At 42.7% G+C, this 15892-nt stretch overlaps 1 protein-coding gene across 7 annotated transcripts in view; it reads right to left on the minus strand.

Annotated features, from left to right (window-relative positions):
- RBBP6 (RB binding protein 6, ubiquitin ligase) overlaps positions 1-15892 on the minus strand; it is an 87892-nt gene that overhangs the window by 19706 nt on the left and 52294 nt on the right. For 2 of the 7 annotated variants that reach the window (XM_080384406.1, XM_080384408.1), the window contains exons 1-4: positions 11629-12506; positions 4028-4127; positions 2085-2123; positions 1383-1419 (exon numbers count right to left, since the gene is read on the minus strand). The exons of 1 other annotated variant lie outside the window; for it this stretch is intronic. In XM_080384406.1, the coding sequence (XP_080240532.1) occupies positions 1383-1419; positions 2085-2123; positions 4028-4127; positions 11629-11794 (342 nt within the window). In that variant the 5' untranslated portion in view covers positions 11795-12506. Of the gene's footprint in view, positions 1-1382; positions 1420-2084; positions 2124-4027; positions 4128-11628; positions 12508-15892 lie in introns of those variants that run through there. 4 more of the 7 variants (XM_080384407.1, XM_080384405.1, XM_080384404.1 and 1 more) reach the window with 3 other exon arrangements.

Raw genomic sequence — 15892 nt, forward strand, 5'->3', positions numbered from 1 at the left:
GCTTCACAGAACACAGACCCCGAGTTCATGAATTTCTAGATTGTTATCCTAAGAGCTTATCAAGTGATCAGATCCAATGATCCAGGGTTAGTGTAATGCCTCACACCATTCTAGTGAAGAAAAACCAGTTATACTTAAAATAAAGATAAAACCCCCCACCACATAGTAATTTTTATACTATAAGGACTATTTTGAAATGCGTAGTTACACACAGTATTTGACCTAAGTGGCAAATCAAGATCTAGACCATTACCAGTCAAGTATTGCTGTGTGTCACTTATTTGTATTTTAGCAGCAGAACGACAGCGTTTTCAAACCTGTAGAAAAATGCTGCCCCTTTTCCAAATGTAAATTCAAAGCGGTGGTATACTAAAGAAAGGCTTAACCTTTGGAAAATTAAAGCAGCATCCAACCCTGAAGTCACCCAGATCCAAAAACATAAAGCAGGCAGAAGTTAAGAAAAATGGTGGGGATTTTACCCACAAATGCACCAGGCTCTAACCTTGTGCCAAAATTTATATTAGATATTTTCATTTGCAGACAAACTATTGAACTAAACTGTTTCATCAAATAAAGTGGAAAGACCGAATGCAGAACTTTAGAATACCACTTTGTGTAGCAATGATATTTAAATTCAATCTATTAAAGACATTCATGTACTCAGAGGGGCCCAAACAATATCACTTCAATTATACAGTTTTAGGAACACACACCCAAGTACTTAAGGACATGAAAAGAAAGCATTTAGCTGCACACAACTGTCCTCAAAATGTATGGGATATGTTGGTTTTGGTATTCGTTTGAACCCCCAAGTCAAAAGTAAGAAACAGTACCAAGTTAACAATAATGGTTTCTCAGTGGTTTTTGATAACATTTTCAAAAACCATTAGGCAAAAAAAAGTATTTAAAAACAAAAGCTAAGTGATACAATGTGAAAATGGCAAAAAATACACTCCAAACAGTTTTTATTGCAAGAAACAAAAAGCACACAACAACCTATACAAACATACATATCACTAGCTATAGACAGACAGATGTAGAACATGGCACCATGTTCAATTGTGCAAACCTTGAACCTACACGATCTAAAAATGATCATACAGTATCTGTACAACACAAAGTCATACAGGAAATATTCTAAGCATATTCAATATGAAATACAATGCATTACTAGGCACAAATACCAATATTCACATTAAAACTGTGCAAACGATGGCATTAGTTTTTACTATGCTGAATCAAATACATTGTATTTACAACATACACTATGTTTTACTGGAAAATATATTTAAGTTAAATGTTTGCAGAATTAATAAAAGGCTACATTGTTTAGAATTAAGTGCAGTGTGTAGAAAAAAGTGTGAGATTGTGTTTTTACATACTGCTTTTGATGTTCCACTCACTGGCTCAGTTCGACTTCTAGAAGAAGAAATAAAGGTCATCAGAATTTAAAATAAAGCACTTGTTCCCAACATAAAGCAGTGAAAACATGTCATAAAAACCAAACATCAAAACATTACGTTCCAAAGTCTAGTGAATGTGGAAATTTATATACATAAACTGTTCTCTCTTGGTACATTCAGTGCAACTAAAAAAAAAACCTCAAAAAAAATCAGATTTCTACTTTGTCACAAATTACTCTAAGACTTACAGTTATCGAACACAACAGTGCAAGAGGAAGTCTTCAGTTATTTTGTCTCTGATATATAAGTATCAAAAATAAGAACTCTGTAATATAGGTTCATGTTCTTAAATAATCAACCACCAAAACACTAAGGTAGCTTTAGGTAATCTGCATATTGCTAGTATTACAATAGGTACCAGATACAGTACTTTAATTTCTAAGAAAGAACAGTGACAGTGTAGACACTGCAAAGTGCAAGTTTACTTAAGTGAAAAAAATCAGTTATCTGACAAAGGAGTAACATAAATATATGTCAGCAGCATTGTCTTTAGAACAGTTGTTTTTTTGTGGAAGCCCAAGCACTGTGTTCAGATATCTACTATATTTAGCCATGGAATTGCCAAAACGCTAAACGTGTTACATATGCTATATTGACTAAAAATAGTAGTAGAAATGTCACCTGAAAGCAGTTTCTAGGATTTTGTGCGATTTAGGAGTCCTGTGACAAAAAAAAAGGTCTTAATTGCCAGAATTTGCTTTAAGAAAATCTTGAAAATGCTACAGTATTTTAGGAAATATTACATTTGAAAACTTGCTGAGATTCCACATACTCATTGATCTGTATTTGCATGCTACTCATGAATCAGACATGCAACCATTGATCTGATTAACAAACAATTCATACACCATCCAAAGGGTCCCATAAGCAGAGGCAATTCAAAGGCTGCTGTGGAATTTCTGTACAGACAGAAAGGCTCATGCTTCCTGCCACGGCTAGACCACCGGGCTTGCAATTACAGCCACATACCTCCTGAAGACCAGGAAGTACAAGGAAATACTTTAGATTACCACACAATGGTTCTTCATTTACCTTGAAGAACATACTACAAGGAGAGTAATGCATTTTTGAAGGCCTCTCCACCACGACAGCATACACTCATCATTCCCAAATATTAACTATTCTACCAGCTGTTCCTGCAACATTTCCAGCTGAAGGAACAGAAAGCTAATTTTCCTGGTTAATTTTCAGTGCTCAAACACCAGTGCCATTCATTCCTTATCCCCTCATACAGGTATTTATTTGGTCTTTGACACTCACAGCATCTATCCTCTCATTTTAGGGCAGCACTACAATACCTGGAGATGGTGCTATCCAGCCAGAAACAGAGAACGCATTGACAAGACAGCACTAAACACACTTATTTAAATTAACTCCCAAAATAAGGCCATGCTTATAAGCACGCTGTAGTGTCCAGAATTACTAGGTAGTCCCTGAAAGCACTGCAACAACTACTGCAGCAATATGCCTAAAGTTCACATGCAGAGCCACAAAAATCCAAGTTCTTTTGCTTGCAAATGCTTCATGGGCACCAGGATGCTGCTGTACTGTTTGTTCAAGAACACTGCAACTCAGTGTACTTTATTTATGGAGAACCAACAAGAGAAAGACATGGCAAGCCCCACAAGTTAATACTATGCACTAATTGTGGCAGAGGGCTGGAAAACATGACCATTCAAACAATGCTGATGTATTCATGCAGTCCAGTTCTATAACAACTACATCAATGACAGCAATAACCCTGTAGTCAGGATTGCATTTGAGCATCTGTAGTTCTAATCAATACACCCGATTCTCTGTCCTCCAGAAATCTTAGGAATATAGAATTACAACCTGGAGCACAGGTATCAGATTAAGGTAAAAACAGAAAGATAACTAGTAACATTTGGGAATGTGCTAAACTGCTTATTGAGTTTCAAGTTTGGAAAGGATTAACTACTCCACTGTACTGGCACAATAGGCCACTTAATGATACTGTTCTTTTTCTCTTGCCTGAAACTGACATTGTCTTTAGAAAACTAGTAAGAATCACTTATGAATGAAACTTGTTTGCATGGTTCATCAAGTGGCAACCCTTGGTCTTTCCTCTGTAGCTAGTATACAAAAACCCCAGATGTGGGGCATAAGAATACCTGCCGTATCCTGTCCCCCCTCCCCCAAATGCAAGAAATAATCAAACACTGAAAATCAGATTCTTCAGAGACAGGTCACATTACCAGTTTATACACTACAACACATATCTGTCTTTACTATAAAAGCAAACACATGTAACCAGGAATCAGGATCTGCTGGCTTTCAGAAAAATCAACCCCAAGAACAAACTCAACAGCATCATCTTGAAAGTTACTGCTGTTGGGAGTTTGAACCCTGTGTCCCAGCAGGCCAAAAAAAAATGTAAGTCTTCTCTGGGACAGACAGATTAAAATCTACCCCATGACAACAAAAATTAACAGCAGCTTTAACAAGAAAGGTACAATTTTCATGTCTCTGTAAGATAATATAAATTTTAAAAGTTAATACACTGAAACCCCTCACAAAGAATACAATGCTTTATGGATACTTACATAACGTATGTTTTGCTGGTAGCTTTAACTCCTCCGATAGGGATTCTTCTAACAATTACTGATGAGTTCTTGGGAATCAGGGCGTTATCATCTGTGTATTCTGAAAACAATACAAATACAAGAAAAAATTAGTCAATTTCTAAGAATGGATATTAATATATAATTACATAGTACTTCTGAGAATCCCTTTAGAGATCTAAAAGCAAAATTTTGTATGTAACTGCACTTTTGTTGTCTCAACACATTACTTCAGGTTCAATAATCAAACACAAGCAGCAAAATCTTGTAATTTTTTTTTTTTAATAGTTTGAATGTCAACAGCAAAATGGTCTCAAAGCTCACTAAAAGAGTCTGCTAACACACGAGATTCTTTCCTGACCTACCTTAAGTTGCTTCTGTTAGGCTACAAAACCAATAGATCTCTGGAGAACAAGCTACAGCAAAGTCTCATGTGCATAAACCAGATTCTGAACTCTGACTAGCTTTCCCTGCAATAAAGCAGGCACTTGCTAAAGCACAAAAACTATGCACCATTGCTTTCATAGCTGTTAACTCAGAAAGATTCACCTATGCTGCTAGTGCTCAAGACTGACAATACAGAAGAGAGCCTGCCATCTCTTTTTCTTGGAGCTTAATCCATCAGGCACCACATTTCTCAGCTGCTCTGTGCTTTACATTTAAATGCAAACAAAACTGGTAGTGCTAGAATTTGGATCACAGATTTGGGAGGGTTTTTGGGCTTGCTTTCACAAGCAGGGCAGAATTGGCTCAAGCTAAGGTGGTATCTCCCCCCCTTAAGCTAATCACCTAGAGCCATGAATTCTTTCTATTCACTTTCTGCACAGCAGAGACACTCAAACAAAACTACTTAGGAAGGCAGCATTTTTTTAAAGGCCTTTAGAAAACAGCATGTGCCTGAAGCTACCCATGTTTTGCCTTGGCTTACACCACAGTTAGGAGTCTGAAGAAGAGAAAAGCCTTCTGACCTTTTACATAAGGCCCAAACAAAAAACCAACTACCTGAGATACTTTGAGTAAGCTTAAAATGCGAAGATCTCTCCACGAGAATGGTTTTTATATTGCACGTATACAAGCTGGATAGGCCTAAATATTTTAAAGCACTATCAGCAGCCATGCCCTGTAATCTGCCTATGGTTTTAAATATTAAAAGCCCTTACCTTTGTAGACTGAATCAGAATGATGGTCTGAAAACTAAAGATGCTGTATATCTATCTAGTCAAGCTCTGTCAGAGCCCAGTGATCACACACAAAATATGAATATTTCACAATTTATGCTCCATTTTTCAGTATATTTTTCCTACAGGCAGTAACCTCCCTTAGACCTGCATACCTACCAAAGACATTATTTCAACAATGAAATGAAAGTTTTGCTTTTATTTCTAAATGATAGAATGCTGCTTCAGAAAACCAAGAAATCATTTAGCTGAAACAGATTCTTGATCTTACCCCCTAGGGAAGCAAACAGCAAGCTTCCTCTGGACTTCACAATAGTTTAATGCCGTAGGAGAAAGGACTACTAAAGATGAAAACAGAAGCTTTTACAAAAGTCATATGCCCTGAAACCAACCCCTAGAGCTCTTCTCAAAAGAACAATCTAACCCTTACACAGCCACCTGTCAGTAAAGACCTGCACTGGGATGCTTTGATGGAGAATGTGCTCAAATAGAACTGATGCCCAGGCAAACAACTGGGAGATCATGCCAGCTGCAGCTCTAGAAGCCCAAAGCAGCTGCTTCTACTTGCTGAACAGTCACACAGAGTACCCTTGCTGGTCCAGAACACAGACCATTGGCCTGAGATTTCAGAGATATAAGATAAGCCACTACGGCTCCACAAAAAGGCAGGAGTTTGCTATGCCTGTGCCAAACCCAGGATTGTGGTAGTTCTGCAAAAGATTGCAAGTGGCAACACCTCTCCTAGGAAGAGACTGTATATAGACAGACAGCAACCAATGCATTTGTTCACAAATTATGCAAGCCTGCAGAGGTCTATTTGAACATCCACAACAGGTGTATGATGCAAAAAAGAAGAATAATCCTCTTTTAGTATTTTGTGACAATTCGTTGACCACTAGAAGAAAGCACTGTGTGCCTTCTGAACAGCCTATCCTTACATGTATGCATATATAGATATATGACTGTCCAGTCCACTTGTTAAGTGCACAGTGAAGAGAGCTCCAGCCATCTAATAACAGACTGATATAAAAATGAATTCACCTTAAAAGTCAATCAGTACACATTAAAATGAATCAACTGAATAATGACAATAGATTGGTGAAGTAAAAGCTTTATTTGTATAGGACACTTAGCACATATTCAGATTTCGTACTCAGAAGTATCCCACTAGCTTGGTCACCATCTCAGGGAATTTGTGTGAGTGTTTATGTACAGCAGAGTACACTGCTGAGTTAGCTCTGTGAAGGGAACTGATACCAGCTGGCTTTAAATACATTTCTTTTTCATCTCAATTATTTGAACTCATTTTGGTGATGAGATGTTATTAAAGGTAAAGTCAAACAGTGTAGACTGAAAAGTTAACTTTTTTTGTAAATAGGAAACGAAGAGAGCTGGAGCACTATTCCTGAAGTTCCTGAAAATTCTTGTTTGCTAAATCTGAATTTAACAGATGCCAGCTTAGTCTAAGAGCTCTCAGACTCAACTGCCACCTCCAGGCAAGAACCTGCTCCCAGTGGGCAGCAATATTCCCTAGCAGAGACCTGGCAACTACCAGGACCTGCAAAGCAGTGTCACTCTGCCTCACCACATGACTCCACATTTGCAAAGTGAGCAGTGACACCACCATCAACAAGACTACTTTTCACACTTGTCCAAGCAGAGTTTGAATAGAAACATTCAACAAAGCAGTGATGGTTGAAGGTAACAACATTCTTGATTCCTACTCCCTTACAGCACAAAACTTGTTTTGCTGCCAGTGATGGCCAGAAGTGGCCACCGGGCTCTTATCAATCTGAACTGTGATTAAAAATAAGGATTCAATTAACTCGGAACACCTTCAAAAGCAAAGGAAGATGTGGATGCTGTATTAAAGTCCAGAGCAGAAGAGACGTAACAGTCAAACTTGCTATTTCTACAAGAAAATAACATGCTTAAAAGAATCAAGGAAAGAAGTGTTTCAAGGAACCAAAGGAGGCAGACTAGTTAAACAATTGCTACTTTGACTACTGCCTCACACTGACTTAGAAATCTTGAATCAACAACTGCATAGTGTCCACAACCTTCTTCCTGCAAAACAGGTACAAAGAGCTCAGGTTATCCTCTGAAGTCTATACTGCTTTCCATTTCAACCACAATTTAAAAATCCCACTTTTAAGTTTACCTATAATTCTGAAAATCTGCTAGTTTTAATAATCTGTCATATGTATGCTATAAACAAGCTACTGAAAAAAGGCTCCTGCTTTATGTTATGGCCTGCTTAAATCCACCATTTTGAGTCTGACAGCATTGCAAAAACATCTCTCTGAGCATGGTCCAAAGAAGTATCTTCATGCAGAAAAAGCACAGAAGCTCATCAGAACAGAAGTCATCAGAAGGCAAGTCTATAGGGGAAATTATAAAGAAAAGCCTTTATCAGGCTTAAGATGCCTTGCTAATCAACTATTATGCTACTGGCAGATGACCTGCAGAGTAAGAGATGAGAATGACTGCTAACACACCAGACTGTCTCTACCAGAATACAGGGTAACTCCCAAGCACATATTTTCTCTCTAGTGCTTAAAATTATGCTCTCTCATTATATAATTTTTCACTCTGTTCTAATCAACACCACTTGCACACTTTGCAACAAACCAACCATCTATGCAGCTGGCATTGAACGCACTGCCTCAAAATGTCCCGATTAATAGGCTGGACTATTTGTGATTTTCACCTTCCACCAGAATAGGCATCAATGATCTCATCTATGACTGGCATAGCATCATTTTTTGGATCTCACCATGACTGGTGTATCATCATTTCTTGAATGAACTAGTTTAGTAGGCCAAACGGTTCACGGAACTTTCATTTGCATTATTATCATACAGTACTGTGCTCCAAAAGAGCACCTATATTGCTTTGAAAGAATGAGTTAATAAGATCTACCATACTTTCAATCATTAATCTGATTATAGACCACCCAATGCCTTAATGCCTTACTGGTGCTGCCTGTCCTTTCAGTGTTTAACTGGGAAAGCAAAAGCAACACTGGAGACAGCATGGTAATGAACCAAACTGAATCCACCCACAGCACCTGGCCAAGGGACACAAACCCAGCAGACAGCACAACCCCAAGAGGTCCCAAACCAGCTGGTGACAGAGCCAAAGCAGCTGACCCCCAGACAGGCAGCACATGAGCTCCACTAACTTCATGTGTTTTGAACGGATGCACAGCTTACCCTCAGCTCAACCAGGGACACTGGGAACTCCACAGCCTTTCTGAAAGCTCAACTTAACGCTGCATGGCAGCCCAAGATTTAATTGCACTCTGAGGTATAACCAAAGTAATCCCCCGCATTGCAACACAAAACAGCACAGCAAAGGGCAAGGTTTAAAAGTTGTTTAGAAGTCTTCTCTAAAATGCTACTTGCACAGTGTTGAAGACATTCCAGTAGACAGACATCAGCTGTGAGGCCAAATGATTTAATTCACTTAGCAGCACATCATGGCATTACTGAAACAGTCAAGTGTAGGCTGCAACGCTGAACTCAAGCAAGTTATGAGTTTGAGACAGTCTTACAAGAGCACTACTCTTCCTTAAAACTCTTAATCCAAGACCAGTTCAGAGCCCCATTTTTTGGTTTTATATTTTTTTGTATTTTCCTGATGAGCAGAACAGCACATTCTCCACGCATTTTGAGTCAGAACATTACAGGGCAGGAAAGCGCACTCAAGAAACCTCACTTCTTGAGCTCACAGGTCTTCCACAATATTGAGAGAACACCTATTATAAAAGACAGCTCAAGGCATTCAAGATCAAATTAAAAGGATGCAAGTTTAAACGCACCATTCTTCAGTACAGGCTTTTTGAAGGGAATTCTGACTCTATAGAACTTGCCTCTATAGTAAACATGGAAGAGGGCACACACCCATCTGCCTTTTTAAAAGAAGTCCCAACCATCCAGTCTGCCTTCCCAGCATCTTAAAAGAGTTCATCTTATTTTTTTCCCCACTGGTATTTAAAATCCTTTTTACTTTTAGCCTGTATTAGCACTGCTCCTGCTACTAGCTTCCCATTATGAAAAATAAGTTACTGTACTGTAAGAGCTTAGAGTACTCTGAAAAATCTGAACAAGTAGGCCATCCTCACTCAAGGTACACTTTTTCTTTCCAAGACAATTTTAACATTTAGTCAAGACTCCTGCACAAAGTTACGAAAAATGAATAGTTTATGTCCATATGTAAGAATTCCAAACATCCCATGTAGGCAGAGTATCCTGGTCTAGTTTATTCCTTTATCTTCTGAAGGTCAGTTTAAGCATCTCCTGAACAAAAAAACTGGCACACATGTTTTATGTTCTCTAGCTTCGCTATGCAAACCACTGGGGGATTTTTGTATTTCCACATGGAAGACACCCTTACTAAAGCTTCGGTAAGCATCTGAATCAGTAAAATACAATTTAAAATTTCATACTGATTTTACAAAGGTCAAACTGCAACACTACCTACCTAGAGAAGGATGATCTTGTCCCTGTTAAACAAGCACGATGCTCTTTAAAGTATAGATATCCCTTCTTCAACTTCACCTTTAGGCAACACCACATTTAGCATAATCTAGTGAAGCAAATGTTTTTCCTTCACTGAATTCTGTTCACATACGAAAACAAGGCAGCACACCTGGTAAAACTATCATGCATACTGGAGTAACACTTTATGGGGCAACACATTTATAAGCATGATTTTTTTCTTCTAAAACATTTGCCTTGTGTTCCTCACCTGCTAAAACAGAATCCACATGTTTGGCCTACATTTGGCCTACTTCAAAACATTTTTCTTTCTGGTGATAATAACTGGACTCCATCACAGTTTATTACCATCCAACATTCTGGTTTTAAAGGCTCTGTTTTACATAGACCCATCTTATTACAGGTTTGATGTCAGCCAGTTGGCCATCCAGCCGGCTAGCATTTGTGAGGCTGAAAGTCCATTAGCAACTGAAAACCAAGTTCAGAGACCCTTCCGCAGCAAAGCCCTTAAAGCAAATTAAGTATTTTTCAAAAGCTCCTGACAATTTTATTCAATAGTACTAGAAAAATTCAAGACTTCTGAGATGTATCTCCACCTACATATATCATGCTATCCAGTGGCATCCCTAAGATCCCTAACACTGTGCTTTTAAGTTTCTTCACAGATACCCTTCTGAAAATAGTTTAAATATCTGCAGATAAACGACAAGCTTTAGGTCCAACCACTTTAAAGGCTAGGGCTGAAGTTACAGCCACCAAAACGTACGAATCACTCTACTTAAGTTTTAATACATGAAGGAGGAAGAGACAAGAACCAGTAGTACACATTTTAAAGAGAAGACTGTTGCAGTGTCACCAAACCACAGGATAAAATGAATTCTAATGTTTAAAAACTGAAACGCTTTACAACTCTATTTCTGAAAAGTTAAAACCTGAAGTCTTTAATCGCATTCAAACTTATCAAGATGGCAGATTACCAAACTGAAGTATCATACTAATACAAAACCATTATCTCTGAGAATCAATCACCATTTATTAAACTAATTTATGACTTTACTAACAACATTTCTTTATATACATTAATCATAAACTTTCTGCCATAAAACTTCAGTACTGCCAGGTTATGGTTAACATGTACTGCCAGGGGGAAAATAAAAAGTTAGAAATGAATGATGAAATGATGCTCAATCGCATCTCAATGACAATGCCTTTGGTGTAGAAAAGAAGTTACAAGAAATTCCGAAGTATAATTTAAATACAGAGAATTCCATGTGCAACACGGCTTTGTAGGCTCTGCATAGATTAGAACTCACAGATACAGTCTGGATCCGAAATGATGTTAGTGGGCAGTTTCTGCAACGGACACAAAACCAGTTTCCCAATGAAGTGGGCAAAAGAAGTTGAAGACAAAATCAGTCACCAAACCCACCTGTTTCTGGAAGTTAACCATCTGTTCTATTTCCATCGCTTCCAGCTTTCTCCGCCAGAATTCAAAGAAATCTGGCAAGTTTGTTACTGTAAGCTATCCTCCCACATTTCCTTAGCAATTTACCTAGAAATCCAGGCACCCAAAACTTTTGTAAGCCCTACAAGTCGCACCTCAACCACGTATCCCTCTACGCCTAGCTGCGCGTCTGAGACGGACGTTGTCACAACAACGACAAAAGAGCAGCGCTGCGAGGCCCAGCACGAGCCACGGCAACCGACCGCGGCCCAGCGCCATCACCGCCCCGCGCCCCGCTTAACGCCCGGCGCCGCTCCCCGCCCGGGCCGCCGCAGGCCTCGGACCGGGCCCCGGCTGACTCACGCCCCGCGGGGCCGAGCCACAAAGAGCCACAAAGAGCGCAGCGCGGCCCCCGCAGCCCCCGGCCCCCTGCGGGGCCGCCCCCGCCGCCCCACGCACCTTCTTTGGTCTGGGCGTTGGTGATCTGCAGGTCGCAGTCGGCCGCCTTCAGCTTCTCGCGGCCCATGATTTGGCGCTTGAGGTCGCACAGGGAGATGTGGAGCCCGTCGAAGGTGACCGTATCATAGTTGAGCTTTGAGGAGAACTTGTAATGGACGCACGACATGGTCGGGCCAGGCGGTGCCCGCTGCGCGCCGGCGCCTACCGCGGCAGACGGCCCTGCGGCCTCCGCGCCGGGTGAGGGCCCGCCGAGGGGCCGGGGCGAGCGGCGCGGACCGAGCTCGGGCGGGCCGGCGGCGCTCAGAGGCCGCGGCACTCAGCCATGGCCAGGCCCCGCGGCCTCAGGCAGACTCGGCGGGGGGAGGCCTCAGGGCTCCATCGCAGCGGCGGTGCGAGGCCCCGGCCGCCGCCCCCGCAACGACTCCGGTCCGCGGCCCTCAGCGATCGCCCTGGGCGGCGGCGGCGCCCGTCCCACTCCTGGCAGCGCGGGCTGAAGGGGAGAGGCCCCCGCGGCCCCGGCTCAGGCTCTGCTCGCCCGCTGGCAGGCAGCGCCGGCAGGCCCCGCAGCTGGCGATGGCGACTCGGGCACCCCCGCCTCAGCCTGCCGCCGAGGGGTTTCCCGGCCGCCAACCGCACGGGCCGCCGCGAGCGCGTTACTGCGCAGGCGCAACGGCGCACCACGCCCACCCGCCGCGCCGCACGTGACCCAGCGCAGTATGACAAAAGCCCGCGTCACGTGGGCGCGCGGCGGCTCCGCCCGCTCTGCCCCGGCGGCCCCGCGCGCCCTGGGGGACAGCCGTTACCGGCCTCCGCGGTGGCCTCTGTCCCCCTGGCTGGCACCGCCTGTGGTCCCAGCGGTCACCCCCGCGCTGTCACCACCCGGTATCCCTCCCGTCACCCCTCAGGCTGTCCCTGCTCGGTGTCCCATCACCTTCTGGGCCTGTGGTGTCCCTCGTGTCACCCCGAGGCCTGTCACTGCCCAGCGTCCCTCCCGCCGGGCCTGTGGCGTCCTTCCTGTCACCCCTAGGCCTGCTACTGCCTGGTGTCCTGTCACCCCCTGGCTGTCACTGCCCGGTCTCCTGCCACCCACCCACTTGGTCTGTGATGTCACCCGTCACCCCCCCGGGGGCCTTCACCACCCAGTGTCACCTCCCATCAGCCCCTGGGCCTGTGGTGTCTCTCCCAACAGTCCTGCGCCCATCACCGCCCCATGTCCTGTCACCCCCAGGCTGTCACCACCTGATGTCCCCTCCTGTCACCCCCAGGCTGTCCCCACCAGCTGTCCCTCTCCTGTCCCCAGCCAGCCGAGGCAAGGCAGCCTGGGGGGATGCCAGGGCTCTCCTGAGTGGGGCTGGGCTGCCCATGCTGCAGGGCCAGCACAGGGAGGGGACATCCCTCCTGGCACCACACCAGCTTTGGGGAGCTTCGATCTCCCACCGTGTCCATGGGGAACAGCCACAGCGTTTCCCCTGTCTCAAAGTCACCGAACCATGTGGGTCAGGAACGACCTTTAAGATCAAGTCGGACTGTTAACCCAGCGCTGCCAAGGCCACCACTAACCATGTCCCTAAGCGCCACACCTGTGTGTTGTTTGAACACCCCAGGGGCGGTAACTCCAGCACCCCCTGGGCAGCCTGTTCCAGGGCTGCACAACCCTTGCGGGGAAGGAATTTTTCCTAATACCCCATCTAACCCCTCCAACACAACTTGAGACCTCCCGTCCTACTGCCGGTTACCTGTGAAGAAACGATGCAACAGGTCACTGGGTCCCCATGTGTGCCCAGGAGAGGCTCAGCAAAGCCCCAGCTGCAGCCCCCTGGCCACAGGGGCCATGTCCCACACCACGAACACCAAACATCGCCATCCCACGGAGCCAGCGCACCTGGCGCAGGGAAGGACCTCAGGAGCGTGGTGGCACTTGTCAACAGAGAGCAGGTGACAAAAATGCCAGAAAAAAATCATGCTGTTATACCTTTGTGCCTGCATCTCACAATGTCCTGTGAAAACAGAAATGACTGATGTGGGCCAGCAGTTGTGCTATGGGCACACCGCCGAGCATCGCTCCATTATCAGGGATGTCTCTGACAGGGTGACTGGCAAAACAAAGCAAAGCAGATTTCAGATGGACTAGATATGTTCTCTCTTCCAAAGGGAAGAACGGTTAGTCTGGACTAGAAACGAAAAAGAAATTATTTAGAACAGGGAACGTAACTTGAGGAGTGGAAATAAGGAAATTAAATGCTGTGTATAAACCGCGTGAGGATAGAAAATTCATTATCGTCTTACAGTTTTCATTATACAGGCAATGACTGCAACTTAAAATATCTGTTAATGTTTTATTATGCAGATGATTGCTTTTTAGTAAAGGAGCTATTTGTTATTTCCACAAATCTATGATGCACACTCTCCTTTCTTTCCAAGCATCTAAGCTTTTTACAAGATTGAATAATTTGTACTGTGCACATTTCTGGATGAACCCTCATTTTTTGCTTTAACAGTTATTTGCTCACTAATACACTGCAGAAAATTAAATTATAAGATTCATATTAGTCACTTTCTTGGGCTTTCATATTTTTATTAATGTAGTGATTAAATCTCCAACTGTTTAAAGTTCTGTACTGGCTGCACGTCCAACCATTTATTCAAGCTTACAAAGTACAATCTTTCACTTCAAAAATATGTTTTTCCTAAACCTCTGGCCTCAAGTCTTTACAGGGGAAAAACCTTTTGAACATCAGCTGGTGCAGCATGCTCTCAAACAAATCAATCCAAAGACAAGTACATTTCTAAAGTAAAAATAGTGAAGGCTTGGAAAAAAACACTTCTCATCTGAAATTTTAGTCTAGGAGACTTCCGAGATCTGAACCTTACAATGACACTTAGGATCTGCACGGACAAGGGGGCTGGCGGGTATATAAAGTTGTTGCCATTTGCCGGAACGGAGGGAAGAAGCAGTCGCTCAATATGAGAGATCAGCATACTCCATTTATTAAGCTACGGTTACATATTTTATAGCAGTTATAATTAGGTCATACATATTGCAAAAGTTAAGCTCCTCATTGGCTGGCCACCTAAAAGGTCAACCTTCGTCAGCACTCTTTGTTTCTGGGCATAGTTCTCATTTCTTTAACCATAAGGTCCTTGTTCTTACTTTCACCAAAGATAACAAGGATAGAGTGTCTTTGTGAACCATTAGTCTTCACGTAAGCTGTCTTCGATACTTCTTAAGATCTTGATGTCTCAACATTCCGATGTTAAAGTGCCCTTGTTCAGCTAACCAATTCTCCACAATTCCCCCGTTTTCTTTTTGGACAAGGAAGGATTGGGTAACACGTTCAAATAATTTTCGGATACAAGAAAGAATACAAGGTAACAAAAGCAATAATAAAGCAATAAACAGCAATACAGATAAACCCTGTTTTAACAAGTCTCTTAACCATCCATTTATGCCTAAAGAAGCAAACCAAGAATCTATGCCTGATGAACCTTCTTTGACATGATGCATACGATTTCTTAACTCTTCTAGCTGTCGATGAATACTTTGTGAATGATCAGAAAGATTTAGACAACACATGCCTTCAAAATCCTGACATCCATGCCCATTTGCTAAAAGCAAAAAATCTATAGCAGCTCTATTTTGCAAGATTGCGTGGCGTAAGCTATCAACATCAGTGGCAAGACCTGATAAAATGTCAGTTGTAGAATTAAATTGTTTCACTGCCCAGCAAGCTAGAGTTTTTATTTTAGCCCAATTCGCAGCTGCTGCGCCACCAGGAAGAAAAAATGAAAGAGCTACAGTTCCAGCCACTGTGCCAAGATTTACATTATCATTACAATCTGGCTTTATATCATTAAGACTGCGTTTTGCTCTATTCGCTTGTCTTACCAAGTCACGCATGGTGGGTGCAAACATGGTTAACTTGCCTATATAACAGGGTCCTCCCACGGGACGAAATGGTATGGCAGGCCACGCTCTGTCTCCACATATTAGAAAATATCCTTCCGGTAATAATTTCGCCGTAACACTTTCCACATCAAATTCACCGGCATATTTTGAGGTGTTCCAATGGTTAGAATTCCCTGATACATTCTGATATCCTAAGTAAAATTGTATTACATTATCACGGTGCATGATGCGTTTCCATTAATCTCCAAACATGATAGCACCTGAGCCATTGATAGGTCGAAATAGGGGGTAAACTCTGGTACAATTAAGCTTTTGACTAACATTTACTAAAGGCCCAGCAGCTGGAAAAGAACCCCA

The sequence above is a fragment of the Falco punctatus genome (assembly GCF_963210335.1).
Source record: "Falco punctatus genome assembly, chromosome: 4".
Lineage (NCBI taxonomy): Eukaryota > Metazoa > Chordata > Aves > Falconiformes > Falconidae > Falco > Falco punctatus.